The sequence below is a fragment of the Dissoconium aciculare genome, assembly GCF_010015565.1.
Source record: "Dissoconium aciculare CBS 342.82 unplaced genomic scaffold K489scaffold_10, whole genome shotgun sequence".
Lineage (NCBI taxonomy): Eukaryota > Fungi > Ascomycota > Dothideomycetes > Mycosphaerellales > Dissoconiaceae > Dissoconium > Dissoconium aciculare.
Window position 1 is genome coordinate 256,916 of NW_022984960.1, and position 17,432 is coordinate 274,347.

Here is a 17,432-nt window from a genome sequence, read left to right on the forward strand (position 1 = left end):
CCCTGACTCATCGTCATTGGTACACTCACAGCTAGAAACAGCATGAGGGTCGGAACAACCCCCCAGCTGAGCATTTCGAGCTCTATTCCGACTAGAGACTTCACGACAAAGATGTAATCAGCATCTCCCTGGGCAGGAAAGACATGTCCTTTGGAATTGTGCTTCTCTGTCGAACTCGTTTGGATACACTACGCTCGACACATGTACAATTCGCTCGCAAATTCTATAGGTCATACAACAAAACTATGAAAGCTAAGATGTGGTGGCATCAAAATATCATCAACCCTCTCCGGAGAGTCGGGCTTGCAACATGAGCGGTCCTTCTGCACAGCAGGAAAGCGAGTCGTGCAGCTCAAACGAATTCGACTCTGGCCGTCAAGGCGCAGTCTCGCTCGAATTTGTAGCTGCCGTAATCTCAAGCACATCGCGCATGATGCTGGCCCATGTTGATCAACTCTTCCTGCTGAGTTCAAGCCTGTGCATTCAAATCAAGTGGGTATCCAAGCTTGGGGCTACTCAGGCTTGAAGTTCGCGATGTCTGCAGACGCTGTGCTGTTCGATACCATTTTCTGTGGCTTCAGTCGTGAAGGTGATCCACAACTGCATGTCGGATGCGTGATTGTTGGGACCTGAAACATGAGTTCCTGGCGATACTTGACATTGTATCTCACTACGTTCTCGCGCCAGATCCGATCTTCACTGCTGAGGCCGTTGCATCATCTGTGGCATCTGTTGACCGGGAACATACATTTGTTGTCTCTTTGGATCGCCAGCGAGGTCCATCGGACCGCCGGAGATGTCTGATATGTTCCTACGATGCTGCTGTGATTGCTGCTGCTGCTGTTGCTGCTGAGGAGCTCGCTGTGGCATGGATAGTTGTATTTGTGGTGCTGGCGGGAACATATGGGGCTGAACAGAAGAGAGCCCGGTAGCATTATATCCTCCGGCGTTGGCTGCATTGAGGAAAGGGTCATCATTGAGATGACTGTTGGCGGGTGACGTTCCGGTCAAGCCGGCAGGAGAATTCCAGTTGCTGTTAGTAGCGGGTGATGCACTCGGTGAGTCCTCGCTTTTCGCAATGCGTTTGACCGGGTTTGAATTGAAAGGCGGGCCCATGGTATCCAAGGCTCCTCCATGGTGCTTCTTTAAGTGGCTGAGATGCTTGTCGAGCATGCTCAGAAGACCTTCCTTAGTGAATGGTTTGGGAAGCACGTCATTCATGCCTAATCTTAGTTAGTATCTACTGGCAATAGGTGCATAAGGAATACGTCAGTGCGACTCACCATGATTGAAGTATAGAGCGATGTCGTCGCTGCGGATGTTTGACGTCATTGCAATGATAGGAGTAGCTGTGTCGGTCTGTCGAATGAGGTGAGTTGCGGAGACACCATCTAAGGTGGGCATGATGATGTCCATCAAGATAATATCGTATCTTGAGCCAGCATTGAGCTTGTTGACTGCTTCTAATCCATCGACCTAGTATTTCGTCAGCAGCCGTCTTCGCGCATTTGCATTGTCGCTTACTCACAGCACTGTCCAGCTGACATTGGAAGGCAACCAGAAATTTACCGCCGATTCGCCTGCAAGTCTGATCGTCTTCCACAAGGAGGACTTGTGGCTGTCTAATCCAACCGGGATCAATTTGTGTGCTCTTCTTTCGCACGGCTTGCACGGCTTGAACTTGTGGTGCGCCTTCCGGCGGTCTTTGCGGCATAGGATAAGGAATATTATGTACATGTTCGCTGTACATCGGGTCGATACCCTGAGTCTGACCAATGGGATATACCATATTATCCAAGTCGGTATATGACAATGACGTCGACGGTGTTGCTGACAAGGGCGGGTTTCCTTTACTGGCCGAGGCGCCGGCTCCGTTGCGCGCTCCGAAGTCTGGTGGTGGCGTTCCCAGTGTAGCATTCATCCTCATCTGAGCTTGGCTCATCTGTTCCAGATTACGAGTGTTGAGCATGGTGTCAGCATTGACTTCGCTCAACAGCTTCGAGGCGTGTTGCAATGGTGAGGCCGGAGCATCTTCCTCGATTTGGGGCAAGCTCTCGGGCATGCCTCCGTTCGTGTTGCTCGCGCCAAATGGATTTGGGTTTCCAATTTTGCTCTCTCGTCTCCGTTGCGCATCGACCGAGTTTAGGAAGTTCATCACATACTGCATAACATGCTCATGGTTGGTTACTGTCTTCTGCACACTGATCAATTCTTGGACGACCATAGAACAGTGTATGCTGAGATCGTTGTACCGCTCTTGTAATTGTTGGAGTTGCTGTTGTGTAGCGATGAGTTGCGTGTTGACAAGATCCATCTGCTGAGCGGGGATGATATCGTCGCCCAGCGCATTCGCCCTCCTCGGTGCAGGGGCCTTTCGACGGATGTTATCCAACGCATCCTTATTGTTCATCTTGAAATCCGGATGTTTAAACTCCCAAGCCTGCCACATTGTAAGTGAGAGTCTCTCCCAGAGACGACGATGTTACGACCCCATACCGAAGCGCCGTACGGCGATGATCCAACCTCTTCATTGTTGTGTCGCACTTTGTGGAAATCGTATTTATTGAGCTGGCGAACGAAGCTGGCGAAGTTGCTGTGCTTGAAATGTTTCGGCAGAATATGCTTGGTGAACTTCTCATTCTATCGTGGCGGGTCAGATTGAATCACTCGGCGACTCAAGTGGGAATGGGCGCACCTCCAGAACGACGAAGCTGTCGCCGTCATTGCCCCATCTTACTACACTCTCATCCTGAGGACTCTCGAGCATCCTGTATCGCAAGCATTAGCGCATGCGTCTGAGACCGATTCGTACTGGTGATGGCGCTCACTTGTACAACTTGCGAACCTAATCGAACATGTTAGCGATTGTCGCCGAGACATGCTTGCGATTTCCGCAACATTCAACATCACCACGTACAAAGTCGCTGGAATTATTGGCGCTGCCATTGTTGTCCATGTTTGCGAATGTCCCTCACCGGCTGCCAATTTTGCGGACGCGAATGTGTTGCGACAGCGCAACAGCGAAGTGCTTCACAAGAGCTGGCACGGACGAGAGTTTCAATCAGGGTGCTGACCACGAGCCAAGTACGGAGCAGGCACGTCCGGTCCAATGCCTGTACCAATAGATGCTTCGTGGAGTCTGTGACGCTCCAAGCGTGTCCGTACCTGGAAACGTGTGAAACCGGCCGGTACAGGCAGAACGAAGGCCACGGGTGAGCGTTGGAGTCAGCTGTCGGAGCCGCGGACCCGGTCCTGAAAGTGGTTGGCGCTGGGCCAGGCACGCGCACTTCTCAGGCGCAAGACGTAGCTTCCGGAAGATATTGAAAGTAGCTGAGACCTTCGAAAGATTGGGTTTGAATCAACATGTGGCATGGAACAACGAGCAGGATCTCAGACGAGAAAGGTATGTCCGATGTTGTCCAGAAAGAGGATTAGGGCGGGCGAAGATAGCGGAGGCCGGGATGCCGAAGCATTAGCCTTTTTCCTTGCGGTTCGATCGCACTGGCAAGCGAAGTGGATCGCCCGCGCCCAGCGAGAGTTCAGCGGGTGAATGATCGCGTGGGAGGATTGAGGGTCTGTGTTGTACGTCCAGTACTCGGCTGCCGCTGCTGCTGCCGCTGCTGCTGCTGCGTCGTGGTATGGATTGTGTGCTGCTCAGCGTAGCGTGAGGAATTGTCCTAATGAGGATGGGCAAAAAGACATGCGACCAGGGTGGGTGAGTATCACGACGATCGTTTCCTGTTCATCCTCTATAGCAACCTCTGAACTGGGCTGGCTGTAGATGACTATCATGATGAGGCCAAGCTTTGCTCTGTGAATGTAAAAAGCGCGCATGGCGGAGAGACACACCCGGGCGTCGTTCCTTCATCAAAGGTCACCCATGTACATACCTAGGTATGTTTTCATTTGCAGGTGTATCTCGTCCCGTGCGGCACTTTCAAATATATGGCATCTGCGCCCATACTCATAGACAGTGTCGACGTACAATGTACATGTACACCACGGCCGCAGAAGGCACGCTGCTGGGGATTGTCTGACGACTCGCCGCCGACCCATGAGAAAAACCGCCAGCTTGTAGTCCTTGCTGCATGTAGGTGGCTTATCACCAACAACGGCCCTGCAATTGCAATAATAATAAAATAGCCATATGCACGTTCTCGGCACGACTTGACACACGATATCGCACATACTGTCCTCCCTCGAGCTCCACCTCCTCATGCGACAGAGGCAGCGTAATGCGACCAAGCTGGTGCGATATGCCACGGTCATACGTACAGTCAAACGCACTAGACCGAAGTCCTGCTGACGTGCGCAAAAGAGGCGGCGCCGCAACATAGGCGGCGTATTCCTGTTTGATCCGGGCAGTGGAGGTCAATTGCCGGGGGTTTGCTTCTTCACTGTGCTGAATAAGTGCGGCCTCGGGAACGAAACGAGGGTTGGGGAGTTGAAAGGATTGTCCCCCAGGTTGGCCCATCCGTCGCTCCCTGACGAATCAAACATGCATGTCATCACACCGAACGCGAGATTACACGGTTCCAATAGGACATGATCGACATGGTGAGTGGAGCACCGCTGCATTTTCTTGATCGAGGGCAATTTGAGGCGTGTTGCTGATCGATTTCCATCATCAGCAACAAGAGGCCCGCCATTTCCGATCGTGCGAGCGTCAGACGGGTGCACCAAGGAAATGTCACAATTGTCCGAGAGGACTTGCGTGCTTCAGGACAGTATCCAGCGCCATAGCTAGCAATCCTTACAAGCGATCCTTCCACCCGCGACCACTGCCGAGCTACAGTGTTGTGGCTGGCAGTCCCTCTAATACTGTAATAGAAGCCGGAATCTCGGGACAGCAGCCATGTGCTAAATTGTCATGATTGCGGTATATCTGATACACAACATAGTTTAGTAGGCTCCAGGGCTTTGATCGTTTCTTGGTACGGTTGTGGTTGTGCGGGCGCACGGCTCATCGCCTGAAAACATGTCCCATCGCAGATGCGCGCGGAAAGTGCGAATCTCGCCTCGAACCGACGCCAGAGGAGTCGCATACGAGTCAGTGTAAGTCATTAATATATAGACATAGACGCCTCGAGTTTGCAATCTGGCGGGTCTGAACACTGGGTCATAGAGACCCAATGCAGGCCAGAATTCAGCCATCCTTTCTCCCGTCAAGCAATAACAATGGTGGTAACATGATGATGAATGTAGCTATGTTGGAGGCGTATCAAATGCAGATGATGTGTTCCGAGAAAGCGGTCGGTGGAGATCTGACAGGGCGTCTTTCCAGCGGCCTACAGGGTTGTCCAGACTCCCCTCGACCGAACAACCACCGTTTGGCCTCATCGATTCGTGAACATGTTGAAATGGTACAATGGCGCATCTAGATTGATTGTGCAACCGCCGCTGAGACGTGAATATGATTTTGCATAGTCTATTTCCGTTATGGCGAGCCCCTCGAAAAACTGATCGTGGTTGTGTATGGGGAATGCAAGCTGCCAGGGCAGGTGGAGGTCCCCAAAATAGGTGCCTGAGGCGAACAGCACGCACACAAGTGCTGATGTCACGGTCAACCAATGGCGACAATCAGCGCCGCGAAGAATTGAGTCATTACGATGCTGTGTCAATTTCATCAGAATGGATATCATTACAGCCTCGGAAGCCGTCGCATATGGCATTGCAGATCTCCTCGCAGCTTTTCTTATTGTCAGTGATTAAGCTTCAGTGCAAACACACTTCACCTATTCGAGCTGGAGGCAGAGGGGGCCCAGCTAGACCAACAGTTCGCAGTCTCTCTTGCACAGCGGGGCTCTCGCCGATGTCATTGTCCTAAGCTCTACAGTGCAGTGCATAGATGACGCCTTGCGATTCTAAGCTGGAACCTTTTGAACCTCACACGCCAAAATGTTGAGCCGCAGCTGTACTCGTCCTATAACCCAATCTACCTCCCGCTTTCTTCCCACCGTCTACCTCGCCCAGATTACATCACCACAACATCGCCGCCAATTCCACATCTCCCGCGCATTCAAAATGGTCAAAGCCGGCGACTCCATCCCCGCGGTCGAGCTGGTCGAGAAGTCACCCGGTAACAAGGTCTCGCTCGCCAAGGAACTGGCCTCCGGGAAGGGTCTCATCGTCGGTGTGCCTGCAGCTTTCAGTAAGTGCCGGATAATTGCTCTCGTGGTCGATCTTGTCTACTGGGACATTGAGAACCTCAGATTTCTCTGTGCACGTCTGTTCGAGATCTGGCTGCTAAACAGATCGCTTCACTTGCAGGCCCATCATGCTCGGCCCGTCACGTGCCAGGCTACATCAACTCCAAGAGGTTGTCCGAAGCCGGGAAAGTCTTTGTCGTCAGTGTCAACGACCCATTCGTGTAAGTAAAGCTTGCTCCATTTCGCTTCCTCGAGATGTGCGCTGACCTGAATTCTCAGCATGGGTGCCTGGGCTGAGAACCTCGACCCTGAGTCCAAGAGCGGTGTGAGTATCATTCGCAGCATATTGGGTACCACAGATCTATACGACCCAAGGACGAAAGAGACGAGAAGACATTGCATGGTTCGACGATTTTCTCCATGACATCAAGTCTAACAACACCAAACAGATTCGCTTCCTCGGCGACCCATCCGGCGCGTTCAACCGCGAGCTCGACCTGCTCTTCGAGTCAGCGGCTGTCTTCGGCCAAGACCGCTCAAAGCGATACGCTCTCGTCACGCAGGATGGCAAGGTCAAGTCGGTTCACATCGAGCCCGACAACACCGGTGTCAACGGTACGTTTTACAATCAGCTCAAATCCCGGAGCACTCATCATTTTACTCGCGCATTGCCGAAGGAATGATTGGATATAGCCCAAGCTGACCAGAGCACAGAATCCGAGGCGGAGAAGGTGCTCGCCTGACTAGGCCGAGATGCAAAAATTTGATCGGCGCTGTGAGGATCCCCTGTTCAGCATCATTCGCAAAGTCGCACATTTCGGTCGTTTTGTTCCGAATTACGCTCTGTAGATACAATCAAGCACGATTCCAAACTCAAAAGCGCTTCATATGTCAACCAAATTTCTCGGGCGAACGCGTACAGCCCAGAAACGTATGCTCGAAGTAGTCAATGTCATGCCTTCACGAAGTATATGTGCCTCTCGAAGCACGAGCTGCGACATATATTTGATACATTCCTCTACGCCGGTGTCCCCAAAGCATCAGGAGTACATATAGCCGACCGCCACCAGACAGGTATCTGTTTCGCGGCAGTCATACGGCTCATGGAAATAATCGAAGCAGGGGTGAGAATGAACAGATGCCAATGATCTCCCCCGCACATACACAGATGTTCTCCAGATCCATACCGTCCCATGCGCCAGTGATGATTCAAAAGAATCACGACAAACCCAATAATCCACCGTTCCGTGCAAATTCCATCTGGTATTCGCGAAGGTCTGCCCACGCGCGTAGATCCGCCTCCTCGTCACCGGCCTGCTCACTGTGTTCGCTGCCGTCGCCCGGGCTCACGCGCTCGAGCTTCTCGAGGATATCGAGGAAGGCGAGGAGGTAGGCCTGGGCTTGGCTCGGAAGCGCGCTGCCGCGCTGGTCGGGCTTCCCTTGTTGAACGAGGGTGCCGGCGATGGAGCGGATTTTCATTGTCTGTGCACAAGCAATGTTAGATAAATGTATACCGATCGGGATTTCATGTGTCTGATAACGCTCGGGAGATGATGCTAAGGTGGGAGGATCACTTACCAGGGAATGCGCGTTAGGCTCCATGTTCACTTGGTCGATGCTGCCCAACACGATAGACAGGTCTCGGATGATGTTTTCCCTTTCCTGGCGCATCACTCTTTCGATCTCGGCGGAATTATACTCGGATTTGCTGGACGCATAGGTTTTGTGTCCTGCGGCAGTCGCAATGTTGAGGATAGACGGGTCGGGGGGTGTGCCGGGGTTTTGGGATATTGATCGATCGTACATCTCGCGGACGTTCCAGTACTTCTCAACAATATATGAGCGCGTGGCCAGATTGGAGACGTACACGTTGGCCTTCTGAATCTCATACTGTGATCGCCTACGATCTTCAGGCATTGATTGCGCGCTGGTCTTCGGTAAGCCTTCCAGTGCAGCCCTGCCATCGGGCTGATAGGGAGGATAGATGCCGTTTTGCGGAACAGCTGGCGTTCGCAAACCAGCTTGTGTTTGCACAGTCAGGACCGCCGGCAAGTCCGCAAGCAGGTTTTTACATGTTTGAAGTGATTCGAACAGCATACGCTGTTGACGTTCCCAATCGATTAAGGAGTCTACACCCCATGCCATCTCAAAGGTGGCCAGATTGCTGTATGAATTGTGGATGCGGACGTTGGCATTGAAGCCTGCAATCAGTGGTACTTTTCCTTCTGGCTGCTGCCCAATGTACCCGGGATAGATTAGTGAATCGTCGACTTCGACCGGTAAAGGTGGCCAGGGATCTGTGCGTGTGGCAGGAGGGATGAAAATCTCGCCAAACCGACCGCCAAGCTGTTCTAGAGATCTGGTGGTCACTACCATGGTCCAGTAGATTCGCCTCGACATTTCTAGATTGATGAAGTTCACAGGCTGCTCTGTACTTGATTCTGCTTCTGTACTCTGGGATCTGAGTGGGTTCGGCACATCCTTGGTCGGCGAGAAGCCCTCTTGTACCTTGTGCGAGCCTAGTGAGCGGAGGATAGTCAGGCTCTCACCAAAGTAGAGCCGAGCTGCTTGCCATTTGTAAGTGAAAGCATTCATTAGAGCGAGGAAGTAACTGGTGCCGGCATCATAGACGTTCAGGTCATCTCTATCGAGATATCCAGGTCCGCGTGCAGAAGCACAAACTTCTAGGCACCTTTTGACCAGGCTGATATGGTTCGAGTACACATTCTCCCGCCCCTGGTTTTGTAGATGTATACGAGGCATGCGCGGAAAAGAGGCGACAAGAGCACCTATCATAGCTGCGAGTAGGGCCAGGAAACCAGGGTTGTTCCGATCTTCTCGCATGGCCCATTGCTCTCGAAAGCTTGGCTCGTGTGGGAAAGGACATAATGGGTGTATGTACGCGAAGAAGTCATCGATCAATAAATTAAGAGTTTCGATTGGCAAGCAAAGTGATTCGGCTGTACATTCGGATTGGATCTGAGTTGACAGTCTGGTAAGAGCTTGCGCGGCGTGCAGGGGTGAAGATGGCGACGATGTAGCTGTGCGTTGAGATGCCTCCATCCCAGATCCGTCCTCGAGGCGACGGCGTTTGATTGCTTCGGCGTGGCGGTTCGGCGGTCCGCGTCGTCGGCTGGGTCGTTGGAATGTGCAAGGAATGTCGAGCGCAGAGCACGCTTTGCAAGGGTTGTTCTCGTCGCACTGCGCGTGTCGATGGTCAGTGAGAGATAAGGCAGTGGATCAGCAGGGACTCACTTTGACCTTCCGGATACTGCAGGAGTCACACGCCTTGCGGAGGCGATTGGTTTTCGGCGCATGATCCGGCGTTCCCGGTTGACTTTGAGGGTGAGAAGTGGCCGCGAGAGCTGTGGGAGAGTTTGCCGTCGACGTCGGCGGCTGGATCTGATGTGTTTGTTGCAGCTGCTGGCGCTGTTGCTCGCCTAGAGCGGCGTGGTTCTGTAGCTCCTGGGCCAGATTTTGCATGTGCATATTGGGGTCATCCTGAGGTATAGGACTTGAGTCGAGTTTGGGGAACATAGGTTGATTCAAATTGCTGTATTGGAGTTGGCCCTGTTGCGCGGCATCTAGCAAATGTGATGTGCCATGGTGGCCTAAATAGGCGGCATTATAATGCTGCCCGTCAGGCTGCGGCGGCGGCGGATAAGTGTTGGTCATTGTGAATGGCAGGCGATGCTGTGTCTGCACATTCCATAAGTAAGGATTTCCCATCACCGATACAGACATGATTCAATGAGGCGATGAGGACAGGACAACCAGGGAGGACCGGTGCTCTTTTCCTCAGATAGATGACGCACAAGAAAGAAGATGGAAAGCGGTTGAGGGTACACACATGATAAATACTTACTCTGCTAGTCCCGCATTGGAGTGACTGTCTCTCACGATTTCAAGATCTGACGACAGCCACACCGCGGCCAAGAGCAGATAACCTATTCGGTGAAGCTGCACGACCGTGTGACGAAGAAGGGTGGTGGTGTTGAGATCGGCTCAAAGATAAAGATACGGAACCGGTTTTGGTGAGTCGGCTTCCCTGCCGTTGAAGAGTCTTTGTGGAGTCGGATCACCACCTGCAACCAACTCTGACGTTCGCCAAACTATCTGCGAGGTAGGTTCCTTCGCACAGACAGCCTAAAAGATCCTGGCCACGTCGTTTAGCTCTCTGGAATTGACTCGGGTTTATATCGGAGAGTTTGTCAGCAATCGTGAACGTCGACGGGTCGGCGACTGTCGGTTGTTGAAATTGTGTTGCTGGTATAGGCGCGCATGAAACCCAGGCGTGCTAGGATAGGTCACGCATACGCTAGGGATCCAAGTCCAATCCTTCAGAGAGAGTTGATAACGAGCTTTCATCCGATCCGTTGGAAAGGAGCACCTAATGCATCTGTGGAATGTTTGGGTTTGTGGACAGTCCACCGGCGCTCGAACATTTCGCTTCTACATTCACGCGCGCGACTCGTGAGGTTGTGACGAAGAGCGCCCTGGACCAAATTCTTCTTTTCAAGCCAAGCCGAACAGGGGCTAGTGGAAACGGCCTGATCATGGCTTCCCTGCCGCTACTGCACTGAAGGCCTGTGTGTGCTGACTATAAGGTTGTTTTCTTGGCCTGCAGCACTTCCTCTCCACCGACCTCACTTGAGCACGATACGGCACGTAATGAGTATGTGTGGACGTATGGATTCGGGGCCCATGTGCCGCACATACCGCCATGCCCAGGGCATCTCTCACGATTCCGTACTGTTCTGTACCCTCTATCTGCCATGAACCCACACAACAATCGTTAGCCCCGGGCCTTCGATGGTTATTTTCAACACTCGAGCTCTGTTCTTCCGGAGGTCGCTCCACGTCATTGCTACGTAACGGCGACGATCTGCCCGGAGTTGCAGATGTGCATACATGCCCAGTGTACAGGGACCTCTGACGCACATAGGAGAGGAGCACGTAGAAATCCTGTATTGCATCAAAGCGGCCATGTTATTGTTATTTGTGGCTCTACGATCAGGCGTGATAAGCCAGCCAATTCCAGCGGATCTGAACGCCACGGTATGCTATGTTCTTCGAGCAAGAGCTTCAAAAGAGATCTTCGCCGAGGCAAAACCTCAAGGGCCGGCGGCGTGATGCACAGTAGGCGTATGTACGATCATCAAAGCTCCTTTCCCGCTCGTATGATTAGAGAGATTGACATGAGCATCATGCACCGTTCATGATGATGGGCACGCCATCGCAGTCCACGGCAAGCGGGAGTTGCGGCACCCGTCAGATTCTTTCATCTGATAATCACAGGGCTGGACTAAAACATCAACGAGAGGACGCATTACGACTTTCCGCCTTGGCAGCAATCTCTTGTGTCAAGGCGTGCAGGCTCTTAGCCGCACAACATCCGTCATGTACAGTACTGTCCCAGGAAGATATGTACAGGACTACCTGGGTAGGTACTCACAGCATTGTCCTGAAAGGCTAGAAAGATTTCGTAATGTTCGGCTGTCGGATGCAGCTTAGGTTCTTGGCGGCGCTCGTTATCATGCACACATGGCGTGGTCTCCGTCTTCAAGCGAGCCTTCTCGAGTCATGCAACGGCAATCCAACCTCGCTTGAGTCATGGCCATCCTCTGCCGTGTACGCAAATGACTTCGACGGCAGTCATCGATCTCAGTGGATGCGGACTAGGTAGACAGATCGATAGACGGCCGTGGAACGTTTTCGTGGCTACCTAGCTATCTAAAGGAAGCAAGGAGAACTCAGAGGTCTCCAGAAATAGCCACCGGAGATCGTCCCTGGGTGTGTGTGCCTGCCCAGGTGGTCTGGACTCCACGCAAATTATACCTCCAGCACTGCCCAGGTGTCCTACTTATCCACTACCACTACGATCTCCCTCCAGCGCTGCCTTCAACTAAAGTACACACCGGGGTCGTGCGTGGTGGTGAGTGCTGCCCTGTCCTCTGGAGTCTGCCCTAACAAGCTGGAGCACGCACACCTGCAGGCCAGCGCAACATCAACCCTGTCCAGAAACACCGTGATGATCTTCACCTAGAAATATCCAGGGCTGGGAATGCTTGCGTCTCAATAAATTCCTGCAGCCACATAGTGTGCTGCTGACTCGTCGTCCTCATGTCGTCCAAATACTCTTCTTATCTACAAGCAGTCAAAGCCGTCGACAAGTGTGCATCCCTGTCCGCCGATGGCTGGGCAAGTCAAAGCTGACTTCCATGATGTAGCTTCCCTCTGGATCGCGAAGCAGCGGACGAGTACTATGTACTCTACCTTCCCCACGATACCCGACCACATGGCTACATGCTTCCCGCGACGGTAGCGGGCATGCCCTTGACTGATGACTTCTCGGTGCGACATGAGAAGCCACGCAGTGTGACTGTTGTTGTTCCTTCTGACAGCAAAGACATTGCTGCTGCTGTCAATCAGGCATTTCAAAAATTGATCGATCAGTGTATCAAACAAGGCGGATTTCATGTTCTCGGGGGTCGACACAGCGAGTACTTCAGTCTCCTTGGGGCCAACTATCCCGTGCGTATTGAACGTTTCGCAACCTCGCTTTTCGGCGTCACTTCGTGTGGTGCACATCTCGTCTGCTACGTTCGCGCTGACGACGGCCTACGTGTGTGGATCGCACGACGGGCTGCGCACCTTTATATCTCGGGAGGCAAGCTCGACACGACGGTCGCAGGTGGCGTCAAAGCTGGCGTCAGCCCGCTCCAGACCATTGTCGAGGAGGCCCAAGAAGAGGCTTCGTTACCTGAAAGTCTGGTTCGCGAGCGCGTTTGTTCCCGGGATGTCATGACTATCATGAATTGCACTGGTGACGAGTTTCCTGGTGAAAAGGGTCTGCTATGCCCAGATGTCGTGTATTTATATGACATGGAACTTCCGTCCGATGTCGTACCCAAGCCACAGGATGAGGAAGTGGAAAGCTTCTCCTTGATGGCGGTGCATGAAATACACAAGGCTATCTTGGCTGATGATTTCAAGCCGGACTCTGCTGCAGTATTGGTAGCCTTCTTCATCAGACAATCGATTGTCACTCCGGAGAATGAGAAGGACTTTGTGGAGATTGTACAACATCTACATCGTAGACTACCATTTCCCATCAAGCCAGATATCTGAGCACTGCTTTGGGTCCAATTGAGTACTCCTCGACCTTGTTCACGCCATGTTTCTCAACCGCTGGATCAGGACTGTTGCGAGTCTTGACCTGTTGGAAATCTGCCTGTAAGCCTCTGTCCCGTAGCCGTTGGCTCAATCCATTACGAGAAGCTGACTTGATACATTTAAAGAACGACACAGTTTCGACGCTCGATAGACCGCCTGCACAAGATGAATCTGAACATAAAGCGATTGGTTAATCCTCTTTCGTCCTGGAACTAAGACTACACGTATTGTCTTGCCGGCATTGTTAGTGATCTCGAGTTCGGCGCCATACTGTTCAGAAGTCCCAGTCTGGAGGCTCTTGTGGTTGTTGTCCTACTGCTGGTGTCACGAGTTTCTCGGCAGCTGGACCGAGAAGGTCCTTGCTAGAGTACAAGCTCGCCTTGAGCTTATACGGATTCTCAGATTCGATCGACAAGTACGTATATGCATCACACTTGTAGTAAATGTTCCTGTTGGTCAAAGAGTGCAAGCTCAGGCTAGCAAGGACTTTCAGAACCCGCTTCACATCTGCTAGGTCATTGAAATCAGATGTGTAGACACAGATCAGTACTTGGCTCCTCGAAGGATCCCACGTGGCAAGTTTGGATGTGTGACCCAGCTTGCCTTCTGCCGTCGCTTTGGCAATGACTTGCCAGTCGTGTGATACTTCATTGACAGTTGGAAATAGCATCCACTTTCCACAGGTGGTGCTTGAGGCGATTGCCAGATTCAAGAGGTCTATCTTCAGCCGATCACGATGAGATTTCAACTTACGAGTCACGACCGCAGATTTCTGACCAGTGCATCGACGCTCTACCTCCGCTCTGTCGTCATCATATGCCTTCAAGAGTCGAGCTCCCCCCTGCACGAATTCACGCACGGATGGCTCTCGCGGGGGCGACGTCTTGGGCGCATCAATCCATAGCCAGGGTCCCAGCTGAGCGCAACGTTTATCTGCCACCGGAACTCTTTGAAGAAACTTGTCTACTGATTCGTTGGCTTGACGTGTGGTGGCGCCGGATACAGTCTCGTCCACCTCCATGCAATTAGTCTGACCTTGACGCCCGCTCTCGAGTGTAAGGTTCATGGCATCAGGTTGACCGTTTGAGCGCAGCGGCGATTTGCTCCTTGTCAGTGCATCGTTCATCAAATTAGGCTGGCCGTGATGCGCACTTCCGATTGTAAGGCCTACAACTTGAGGTTGGCTAGAATTCTGCGGCAACAAGTCGCTCCTCGTCTGCGAATCGTTCAGCAAACCGGGCTGGTCTTGATGCGCACTTTCGAATGTAAGATCCACAATTTCAGGTTGGCCGTTTTTGTGCCGCGACGAGTCGTTCCTCGTCCGCAAATCGTCCTGCTTGTCTACAGTGGTTCGGCCATAGCGTGTCTCGTGCTCCAGAATGGTCTTCAGCCCATTGTCGCCTTGATATAGAAGTCAGTGGTCATCACGAAAATTGCTACACTGCTTCCTACTACGGCCGCACCGTATAAGCTTGAATCATCGGATATCCAGCCGGCACCGTCGACGTAATTACTCGGCATCATGGTGGCCACGAAGTGGTTGCGGTAGATGCAACATTTGCAAGTTTTGTACCTTAGCCTGGAATGATTGTAACTTGCGGCGAAATGAGTCCGAATCTTGACTCCAGAACATGTGGTGGCTGCTGCTACCTGAGGCAGCCGTGGTCACTTGCCGTTTCCCCGCGCTGCAGAGGTTCCAACCGATCCCCCACCTGTTGCTTCGGGTGGTTTATTGTGCCCTATTCGACACATGCAACTTTATTTTTATTTATTATGTAAATGCGACATGTGATGGACTCAGGGTTCGAGGATCCGAAGTCCACCTCATCATAAACCTTGAGCAAGACACTCGTTACCACTCATCGAACAGTTCTGAGACTACCCATCTACTGCGCGGCGCTTTGATTGGTGCCGTGCGCACCCAGCGGCGCGGGTGTCATGGCTTTCTTATTCGGTCGTAATCGACAGCGCTCCGTTCAAGACATGGTCAGGTCCACCAAGGAACTTCTGCAGAAACTTGAAAAGGAAGAGGGTCCAACAACGAAGGTAGAGTGTACTTAGCACGAAAAGATTCCTTGAACAGACTCTGATGTGTTCGTAGACCGAGGAAGAGCTTGCCCGAACGCTTTCACAGATCAAAATTACGTTGCAAGGTACACCCGAAGTCGAATCGAGCCCCGAACAAGTCGTACAACTTGTTTCCGCAGTTCTTAGCGATACACTTTTACCGCCCCTCGTCGACTGCATACACAAATTGCCTTTCGAGGCGCGCAAGGACACGCAGACAATCATATCGAACATCTTCAGATTTCGAAATCCCGGAAGCACCTCAAACGAACCAGATGCTTTAAGAGATGTACTCCGGAGACAACCCGAGCTCATCGTGGCTTTGTGCAACGGCTATGAGAGGAGAGAGAGTGCTAGTGCGTGCGGTGGAATATTGAAAGAGGCGCTGAAATGGGATGCTGTCGCTGCCGTCATTCTATACGACGAGCCCTCGTCGACTGGCCGCACAATCGACATCTACAAAGATGTTGATGTCACGAAGCAAGCCTCCGGAGATGGAGTCTTTTGGAAATTTTTTACATGGATCGATAAGTCGAGCTTTGAGGTCAGCGCAGATGCGTTCGACTGTTTTCGGCTCATTTTGACCAAGCACAAACAACTCGTGGCGCAGTATCTCGCCACTAACTTCGACATGTTCTTCCAAAAGTACAACGATATCCTCATCAAGTCCGACAGCTATGTCACAAAACGTCAATCGATCAAGCTCTTGGGTGAGATCTTGCTGGACAGACAATTTTATGAGGTGATGTGCCGATATGTCGAGTCCGGGGACAACTTGAAACTTATCATGTGGCAACTCAAAGACGATCGGCGCATGGTCCAATATGAGGCCTTCCATGTTTTCAAGGTCAGGATCATCCCTTGTTGTCACACTGTCTGGCATGGACTGACCATTGAATACAGATATTTGCAGCCAATCCCAATAAATCTCCAGAAGTCCAGAAATTTTTGATCATGAATAAACAGAGGCTCTTAAAATTTCTTCCTCGATTTCTGGAGGATCGCACCGATGACGATCAATTCAACGATGAAAAGGCCTGGCTCGTCAAGGCAATAGGCAATCTGCCCGACACCACAACCAGCAGTAGATTACCAAGCAGTGCAGACAGCACGGCCCAACAACAAACTCAAATAGGATTGTGAGGACCCATATCTTCTAAAAGTTCGGCAGCCGTATATTCGGTCGTCACAGCGCAAGGAGTTGAAGAGAACATCTCCACGTGCATGCTCATCGAGGTGCTGCCGTTACAGCTCTTTTGATCAACGGGACAGACGCATAACATGATGTATAAATGATATTCGTGATCGGGCCAAGGCGTTCAATGTTTATTATCGATAGACATCACATGTGCGTAATTCAAGTTGCGCAACTTAACGTATCATGATAGACGTATAACGTAATCCATCAGCGAGCCGGCCACACCACCGAACCCGCCACTTTTCCTTGGCATTGTAAACATCATCTTTCCTTTATAATATCTCAACAACAAGACATGTTATTAGATAATCAAGAAGGCAGAATCGAGCTTGCTATTAATGCCTACAGATCTGGTCAATTTCGGAGCCAACGGAGCGCAGCTGCAGCTTTTGGTGTTCAACATCAGAAACTCTCTACAAGACTGAATGGAACTAGCTCTCGCGCCACTATGGTTCCAAACTGTCGAAATCTCACGCCAACAGAAGAAGAGACGCTTAAGCGACATATCCTCGACCTTGACGCGCGAGGATTTGCGCCCCTACTCTCTGAGGTAGCAGATATGGCAAACAAACTACTAGCTATACGAGGAAAAGGGCCAGTTGGCAAACGCTGGCCTGAGAGATTTGTATCGCGTTCAGATGAGCTCAAGATGGCATTCAATCGAGCAAAGGATCGTCAGAGAATGCTCCAAGAAGATCCGGAAGTAATTTACGCGTGGTTGAAGCTAGTTGCGGACACAAAAGTCAAGTATGGTGTCCATGACGATGACGTCCACAATTTTGACGAAACAGGCTTCCAGATGGGTGTAATTGGATCAATGAAGGTTGTTACAGGTTCAGAGA

General features: G+C 51.7%; 6 protein-coding genes across 6 annotated transcripts; 3 read left to right on the plus strand and 3 right to left on the minus strand.

Annotated features, from left to right (window-relative positions):
• Positions 1 to 696: 696 nt before the first annotated feature.
• K489DRAFT_372322 (response regulator) lies at positions 697 to 2,767 on the minus strand (the record flags this gene model as incomplete). The annotated part of the gene is made up of 5 exons (XM_033603326.1): positions 697 to 1,223; positions 1,284 to 1,476; positions 1,529 to 2,440; positions 2,497 to 2,640; positions 2,696 to 2,767. The coding sequence occupies 5 exons, from the start codon at positions 2,765 to 2,767 to the stop codon at positions 697 to 699; spliced, it is 1,848 nt and encodes a 615-aa protein (XP_033457574.1).
• A 2,851-nt stretch (positions 2,768 to 5,618) lies between these two features.
• On the plus strand, positions 5,619 to 7,114 carry K489DRAFT_433259 (Redoxin-domain-containing protein). Its single transcript, XM_033608508.1, has 5 exons — positions 5,619 to 6,151; positions 6,271 to 6,370; positions 6,429 to 6,474; positions 6,599 to 6,764; positions 6,864 to 7,114. The coding sequence occupies exons 1-5, from the start codon at positions 5,899 to 5,901 to the stop codon at positions 6,890 to 6,892; spliced, it is 594 nt and encodes a 197-aa protein (XP_033457575.1). The 5' UTR covers positions 5,619 to 5,898; the 3' UTR covers positions 6,893 to 7,114.
• K489DRAFT_35748 (uncharacterized protein) lies at positions 7,105 to 10,210 on the minus strand. Its single transcript, XM_033602557.1, has 4 exons — positions 10,015 to 10,210; positions 9,405 to 9,848; positions 7,728 to 9,350; positions 7,105 to 7,631 (listed from the first exon to the last, which is right to left on the minus strand). The coding sequence occupies exons 2-4, from the start codon at positions 9,822 to 9,824 to the stop codon at positions 7,368 to 7,370; spliced, it is 2,307 nt and encodes a 768-aa protein (XP_033457576.1). The 5' UTR covers positions 9,825 to 9,848; positions 10,015 to 10,210; the 3' UTR covers positions 7,105 to 7,367.
• A 1,760-nt stretch (positions 10,211 to 11,970) lies between these two features.
• K489DRAFT_360838 (uncharacterized protein) lies at positions 11,971 to 13,387 on the plus strand. The gene is made up of 2 exons (XM_033602626.1): positions 11,971 to 12,322; positions 12,380 to 13,387. Exons 1-2 carry the CDS (start codon positions 12,273 to 12,275, stop codon positions 13,278 to 13,280), a joined length of 951 nt encoding a protein of 316 aa, XP_033457577.1. The 5' UTR covers positions 11,971 to 12,272; the 3' UTR covers positions 13,281 to 13,387.
• K489DRAFT_382473 (DUF1917-domain-containing protein) lies at positions 13,218 to 14,894 on the minus strand. Its single transcript, XM_033605380.1, has one exon. It carries the CDS (start codon positions 14,449 to 14,451, stop codon positions 13,600 to 13,602), a length of 852 nt encoding a protein of 283 aa, XP_033457578.1. The 5' UTR covers positions 14,452 to 14,894; the 3' UTR covers positions 13,218 to 13,599.
• A 219-nt stretch (positions 14,895 to 15,113) lies between these two features.
• Positions 15,114 to 16,828, plus strand: K489DRAFT_433263 (Mo25-like protein). The gene is made up of 3 exons (XM_033608509.1): positions 15,114 to 15,371; positions 15,427 to 16,239; positions 16,296 to 16,828. Exons 1-3 carry the CDS (start codon positions 15,264 to 15,266, stop codon positions 16,533 to 16,535), a joined length of 1,161 nt encoding a protein of 386 aa, XP_033457579.1. The 5' UTR covers positions 15,114 to 15,263; the 3' UTR covers positions 16,536 to 16,828.
• Positions 16,829 to 17,432: the final 604 nt, after the last annotated feature.